The sequence below is a fragment of the Nicotiana sylvestris genome, chromosome 1 (genome assembly GCF_000393655.2).
Source record: "Nicotiana sylvestris chromosome 1, ASM39365v2, whole genome shotgun sequence".
In the NCBI taxonomy this organism is placed as follows: domain Eukaryota; kingdom Viridiplantae; phylum Streptophyta; class Magnoliopsida; order Solanales; family Solanaceae; genus Nicotiana; species Nicotiana sylvestris.
In genome coordinates, this window is record NC_091057.1 from 108,610,881 (window position 1) to 108,618,114 (window position 7,234).

Here is a 7,234-nt window from a genome sequence, read left to right on the forward strand (position 1 = left end):
ATTGATTTTGAGTTGAAACCATGTAAAAAGATGTTAATGATTGAAGGAAATGAGTAAAAATTAACTTACAATCGATTTGGAAGAAGAGTTGTTCTTGAAAAATCGCCCAAAGGAGTTTGTGTTTTGAAAAGATGTGAAAAATGAGTTTAAAATCGTCTAAGTATAAAAGTTGCAGGTCTCAGATGTGGGAATTGCGAACAGGGGTTCGCAATTACGAACTCCGACCTCTACTGGCTTGGGAATTGCGAAGGGAAGCTCGCATTTGCGAACCCTTAGGAAATCCGGGCTTTTCGCATTTGCGAACAATAAGTCGCATTTGCGATTTCAAGCCTTCCCAGCATACGTCACATTTGCGAAGGGGATCTTCGCATTTGCGAGGTCGCATTTGCGAAACATAGCTCACATTTGCAAAATAAGGTAGACCTGGGCTGGTTTGCATTTGCGACCAAGCCCTCGCATTTGCGATATCGCATTTGCGAAGCTTGCACACCTGATCATACTAGCAAAATTTCTGCAATTTTTCTAAGTTCAAAATGCACCCCATGGCCTATCCAAAACTCACCCGAGCCCTCGGGGCTCCAAACCAAATATACACACAACCTCAAAAATATCCTACGAACTTGTTCGTGTACTCAAATCACCAAAATAACATTATGAACATCGAGTTAAACCTCAAGATCAATGAAATTTCTCAAAACTTCTTTAACCATCAAATTTGCATCTAAGGTCCGAATCACGTCAAATGGATTCCGTTTCTTACCAAACTTCACAAAATTATCTTAAATCATATATAAGACCTGTACCGGGTACCAAAACTAAAATACGGGCCCGATACCAACATGTTCTAATCAAAATTCATTTCCAAATCCTTTAAACAATTTTAGAAAATAATTTTCTTTAAAAATTCATTCTTCGAGCTTGGGACCTCGGAATTCGATTCCGGGCATACGTCCAAGTCCCATATTTTCCTACGGACCCTCCGGGACCGTCAAATTACGAGTCCGGGTCTGTTTACCCAAAACGTTGACCGAAGTCAAATTAATTTATTTTATAGTCAAAATTTATCATTTTTCATAGATTTTTACATATAGGCTTTCTGGCTACGCGCTCGAACTGCGCACGCAAATCGTAGTGATGCTAAAAGAGGTTTTTAAAGTCTCGGAACGCAGAATTCCTTTTAAAAACAAGTGATGACCTTTTGTGTCATCACAGTTCGCTAGCATTAGTGTTAGTATAATGTCCTTTTATTCATAGACTGCTATTACTACCTAGAGTTTAACTGCTTTCTTGGCTTCGGCCTTTTTTTATCTTGTTGTTATTCCTACTTGTTGCTATTACTTTTTTTTATCCGTTCTCCAGTCGAGGGTCTATCGGAAACAACATCTCTGCCCTTCCAAGGTAGGGGTAAGCCCGTGTACATCTTAACCTCCACAAACCCCACTTATAAAGAATTACTGGGCTTCTTGTTGTTGTTTGTGTCAATTTCAAGGGAAATACTTAATGAAACTCTAAGGCCCAAGTAATGAAATTTGAACCGCAACATTAGTAACCAAGCTTAAAGAAGTTGAAAGGCCCAAAGTAGTTGGTGGCCAGTATCTTCTTTGGTATTTGGGGTAAACGAAAGGGCAATAGGCGGAAGAAATTCAAAAATAGGCAGATTTATAACTGGTCGTTCAAAAATAGCTCAGTTTCAAAAGTAATTAAAATTTAGCTACTTTTCATGTAAGGATAAATTTGAGCGAAAACACTGTTCAAAACCCGGAAAATACGCCAGTATATTATACTGGAGTTCCAACATAAGTATGCTTGAACTCCACCATATTATACTGGAGTTCCAGGATAAGTGTGCTGGAACTCCAGCATAATATGATGGAGTTCCAGCATAAGTACACTAGAACTCCAGTATAATATACTGGAGTTCCAGCAAGTATAATTATACAATATAATATACTGGAGTTTGGAGCACCGGTGCTCCAGTCTCCAGTATATTATACTAGAGTCAGTAAAGTATACCGGTCCAACATAATATGTTAGAGTTCATACACAGGTGTACCGAACTCCAGTATATTATGCTGGACCGATCTTTGTTGCAGCAAAATAGTGGCTATTTTTCATTGACTTCATAAACGCTAGCTATTTTTGAATGACCAATCCGAAAACTGGCTATACCGTGCTATTTTTACGCAATAGGCCAATACTCAATTCGAAATCACATGCAATACCAATAATAATTCCTCCTTTGTTTGTTTCATCTGGAAAATGTAGCTATTTGAGGTTTTGTTTCCATTCTATTGTCGAAGGAGAAAACAGCTCTAGAGGAGAGCATATGGACGTTCAAAACAATGTAAACTGCACAGAGGTGATAAAGATAAAAGAGTATACGATCTCTACATTAACAATAGTGCATTTTTTATTTTTTTGGTGGTAGCAGTCAGTAGCGTAGCCATATAGAGTGAATGGTGTTTAAACCTTGATCGAAAAATTATATTTAGTATATAGAAATTTATACTATATATATATATATATATATATATATATATATATATATATAGGTTATAAAATTGTATTTTATAAATATATAGTATCAAATTTTGGATAGCCTTTACGAAATTCCTGTTTTTGAAATGGTTTAACCCAACAAATTACCATCAAAGCCGATAGTTCATTGGAAATGTGAAGATGACAGAGTAGCTCACACGCTCATAGTTTAGAGACAAACACACAAGAAAAGATTTGTAGATGGCGATAAATACTCGCATGTTGTGAGCGTTACAAGTGTATTTTTGTATAAGACTATAAATCTTAGTGATTGGTCGTTTTGTACTTAATTAATTTGAAAGAAAATTTGTGCCAAAAAAAAAAAAAAAATTAGATACGAAATGACATCAAAGTCACTGTTCTGAAATGACTTCATCGAACATAATATGCAAGTTAAAGAGTCGTTTTGTCAGATTTGTAACATATACCAATCATCTATCCCAAGAGGGAAGTTATCAACGTCTATTGAGCACCAGAATTCCCCAAGTAAGAAAAGTTTGGTTTAATCTTGAATTCTTTTCTTTGAATACCACTCTTGTATAAGAACTCTTGCAAATTTGTCCCTTGTAATTACTTTTGGTCATAATAAGAAAAGAATAAATAAAGAGGAAAAGAAAAAGAAAAAGTAGGAGAAGTGTGGCCCTTTATTTCTGAAACGAACTAAACGATCACTCTCTATGTATGTGGTTATTGTAGTTTCCGCCACCCTCGCTCAGCCAAATCCCTCTTCATTTTCACAGAAAATTCCCTCATTTTAATACACACATACACACACTCTTTCTCTTTTCTCTTCACTCTAACAATGGAGAGTTTAGCACTTTACTCTCCATCTTCAGCCACCTCCGCCGCCACCACTTCCTTCTCTCGTCTCTCCTTCCACCACCACCATCTCCGATCACGCCCCTCCTCCATTTCCGCCGCCGCTCTCCGTCCAGTTTCTTCCCTCCGATCACCTCCATCCGGCCCAGGATTCAATCTGTCCGGCCCAAGATTCAATCTTTTTCATCCCAAGCCTTTCATTTTCAATCCCCTTTCAAAACCCACTTCCAAAAATTCACCATCTCACAAACCCATTAATGCTTCCTCATCTCCTGACCCAGATAAGGTAGTTACTATAGATGCAAAACCCAAACCCCAAGGAGCAAAGCTCATTCCTTTGATCATTTCTGTTTCAATTGGGCTTATTGTCCGTTTCTTTGTTCCAAAACCACCTGAAGTTTCACCTCAAGCATGGCAATTGCTTTCCATTTTCCTCTCTACCATTGCTGGTTTGGTCCTCAGCCCATTGCCAGTAGGGGCATGGGCTTTTCTTGGGCTTACAACTTCAGTTCTAACCAAGACTCTAACTTTTACTGCTGCATTTAATGCATTCACTAATGAAGTCATTTGGTTAATTGTGATTTCATTCTTTTTCGCTCGCGGATTTGTCAAGACTGGTTTAGGGGATAGGATTGCCACGTATTTTGTTAAGTGGCTGGGGAAGAGTACACTTGGTTTGTCCTATGGATTGACACTTAGTGAGGCTTTGATTGCACCTGCAATGCCTAGTACTACTGCTAGAGCTGGTGGAGTATTTTTGCCTATTATTAAATCTCTCTCGCTGTCCGCTGGAAGTAAGCCTGGTGATCCCTCCTCCAGGAAGCTCGGTTCTTACTTGATCCAATCTCAATTTCAGGTTGCCTTTGCTTTTTGCCTGCTATACATATGTGTGTGTGTGTGTGTGTGTCACAGAACTAGGTGTATTTTAATGATATTTGTAGCATACTCTGTGGATGCACGAATTGGTACGGATCAAATAATCCTAGTTATGAACGAATTCAATTTGTATACACCAAGAGTGGAAAGTTTTTTTGAGCTATCAGGTTCTTTAAAAGCCAACACAGTTTACTGTCTAAAGTAACATTGAGTTTGTAACCTGGAAATTAAGGTTTTTAACCTACTACAATAGGTTAAACTGTATTGATATTGTAAAATTTTATTACAATGTCGGTATGTGTAATTTAAATTTATTATGGAATAGATCTAAGCAGCTATGCTGGATGGAGATGTGTCTCATTTGTTGAGATTGAATAGTTTTCAAGAAAGAGTTGAGGAAATTTGCAATTTCTGATTCTAAGATTGCAACGGCTTTATACCTGAGAGATTTTTTTCAGGGCACTTTGGTTTATCTTGAATTTGCAACTGGGACATTATGCATTTGATCTAGTATTACTATATATTCTGAGTATTGCATATGAAGTGATTCCAGTCCTTCCCAATTAGATGAGCAGTTTCCTTTTGTTGAATAAGCATGTTCATAAGAAATTGATTATTTATTAGTCTAATAATAGTAGTTGTGTGCTTAAAATCAGTATTAAGTCTGGTTGAGACGTATCATGTATCGTTTCGAGCTCATTTAGCAATCTGATGTTAAATTGCTTTATATCTCCATAAATAAATGCTTTAGCGTCTGCACTCTTTGTGTTTATTTGCAGTTATTTTTTTTTATATCTGGTGAAATTTGTATTGATAGTACTGATTTTTTTGTATGCATGCATCTCATATTAAGCAGAGGAATATAATCATTTATGCCGTCCTCCATCCCTTTGATTTTTTGGCTGATTTAGCAACTCGGCTAAATATTTTGGTCTGGTACATACGAATACTATATTTTATGCAGCATTAAAATTTCTGAAGATGTACCATTTTGCGACCACTCTAGATGTCCATCCACTTACAGATTGCTTTTTTTGTGGTGCATGACAGTCTGCAGGTAACTCTAGTGCTCTTTTCCTAACTGCTGCAGCTCAAAATCTACTCTGCCTCAAGCTAGCTGAGGAACTTGGGGTTGTAATCTCAAACCCATGGGTGTCTTGGTTCAAGGCTGCTAGTTTACCTGCATTTATCTCCCTTTTGGCTACTCCATTCATCTTGTACAAGCTTTTTCCTCCTGAAACCAAAGATACACCTGATGCCCCTGCTATGGCAGCTAAAAAACTGGATCTCATGGGTCCTGTGACCAAAAATGAATGGGTGATGATTGGCACAATGCTTCTTGCAGTATCTTTGTGGGTTTTCGGGTAGGTATCATTTCTCAATTGATGTTGATACCTGTAACTCGCCGTGCTTTATCTCTTTGTGATTTTGATTTTAGGTAAAAGTTGATTATTAAGGGTAGAAAATAGTTGCAATCCCAGACAGAAAGAATGAGGCTGCAGAGAGGCAGTAGGGGGTCTGTAATTGTGGTTACGAACTCTCTGTTTTTGCCGATGATTTCCTTTTTCATTATTTTACCAAACACAACACCAAAATACCATTCTTCTTGAAACCCTTCCTGTTACAGGACCATTTTGGATTTCCTCTAATCTGAGACTTCTGAGAACAGTCAGAAGCTTCTGAAGCATTTATAATATGTCATCATTGACTACAGTGCGTGTGACTTGTTTATGGGCTGTGTTCGTGTGGTCTTAATGTATTTAATTTCTAACACACTGACTTTTATATTGTTCCCAGTGACGCTCTTGGTATTGCGAGCGTTGTTGCCGCAATGCTTGGGTTATCAATTCTCTTGCTGTTGGGAGTGCTTGATTGGGATGACTGTTTAAGTGAAAAATCAGCATGGGATACTTTGGCTTGGTTTGCTGTCCTAGTTGGCATGGCTGGGCAGTTGACAAACCTTGGTATTGTTGGTTGGATGTCTAGTTGTGTAGCTAAATCCCTCCAAGCTTTATCATTGAGCTGGCCAGCTGCATTTGGTGTTCTTCAAGCGGCATACTTCTTTATCCACTACTTATTTGCAAGTCAAACTGGCCATGTTGGAGCACTATACTCTGCATTCCTTGCTATGCATTTGGCGTCTGGGGTTCCTGGTGTATTGGCGGCCCTGGCTTTAGCTTACAATACTAATCTATTTGGTGCTTTGACGCATTATAGCAGTGGCCAGGCTGCTGTCTACTTTGGAGGTATGTCTCTCCTCTTCTAGGTTCTTTAGTTGGTGTTTTGCATTCAACTAATTCCGCTTGGCTATATCTTTTGAAACAATTGCTTTTCTCAGAGAATCATCTTTAGTTACTTCTGGGGTGACAAGATGAAAATTATCCATTCCCTTTCTGTTTGCTGATATGAAAATGAACAATAAAGATTGCAATTAAGACAGTCTTTGTTCTTTCGCTGTTTTAGGATCTTCGACTGACTCTATTTTGTTGCTTCTATGACAGCTGGTTATGTAGATCTCCCGGATGTCTTCAAAATGGGATTCATAATGGCACTCGTCAATGCTACTATATGGGGAGTCGTCGGGACATTTTGGTGGAAGTTCTTGGGTCTATACTGATTCTTAGTTTTTGGTGTAAGTAGTTTTTTCCCCAGTTATACGTGCCATTCTGTTGTGGCATTTTAGCAACGTCCTTGAAATTATCGACTCCAAGCTGAAGTACAATCAACACTTCTCCATTGTAACATTCTTAAAACATGCGGATGAAAAAAGTTATGTTTTTTTGGCGTTGAGTCAACATTTAGGAAGTAGAATCAAAATAATCTCTGGTGAATGAGTGACTAGTGGATCTCTTGCTACGGTACTACGTTTTAGGTCCTTCATTTACCCAGCCATGGATCATTTCACCTTTGCAGTTTGAGTGGCATGAGTGTAAATATGCACAAGGTTAGAGTATTCCAAGAACAGATGCTAACACTTGAAATAGTAATCTTCTATATTTCA

At 38.1% G+C, this 7,234-nt stretch overlaps 1 protein-coding gene across 1 annotated transcript; it reads left to right on the top strand.

Annotated features, from left to right (window-relative positions):
- Positions 1-3,185: 3,185 nt before the first annotated feature.
- Positions 3,186-7,023, top strand: LOC104224956 (dicarboxylate transporter 2.1, chloroplastic). The gene is made up of 4 exons (XM_009776691.2): positions 3,186-4,213; positions 5,284-5,597; positions 6,031-6,479; positions 6,735-7,023. The coding sequence occupies exons 1-4, from the start codon at positions 3,341-3,343 to the stop codon at positions 6,848-6,850; spliced, it is 1,752 nt and encodes a 583-aa protein (XP_009774993.1). The 5' UTR covers positions 3,186-3,340; the 3' UTR covers positions 6,851-7,023.
- The last annotated feature ends 211 nt before the right edge of the window (positions 7,024-7,234 follow it).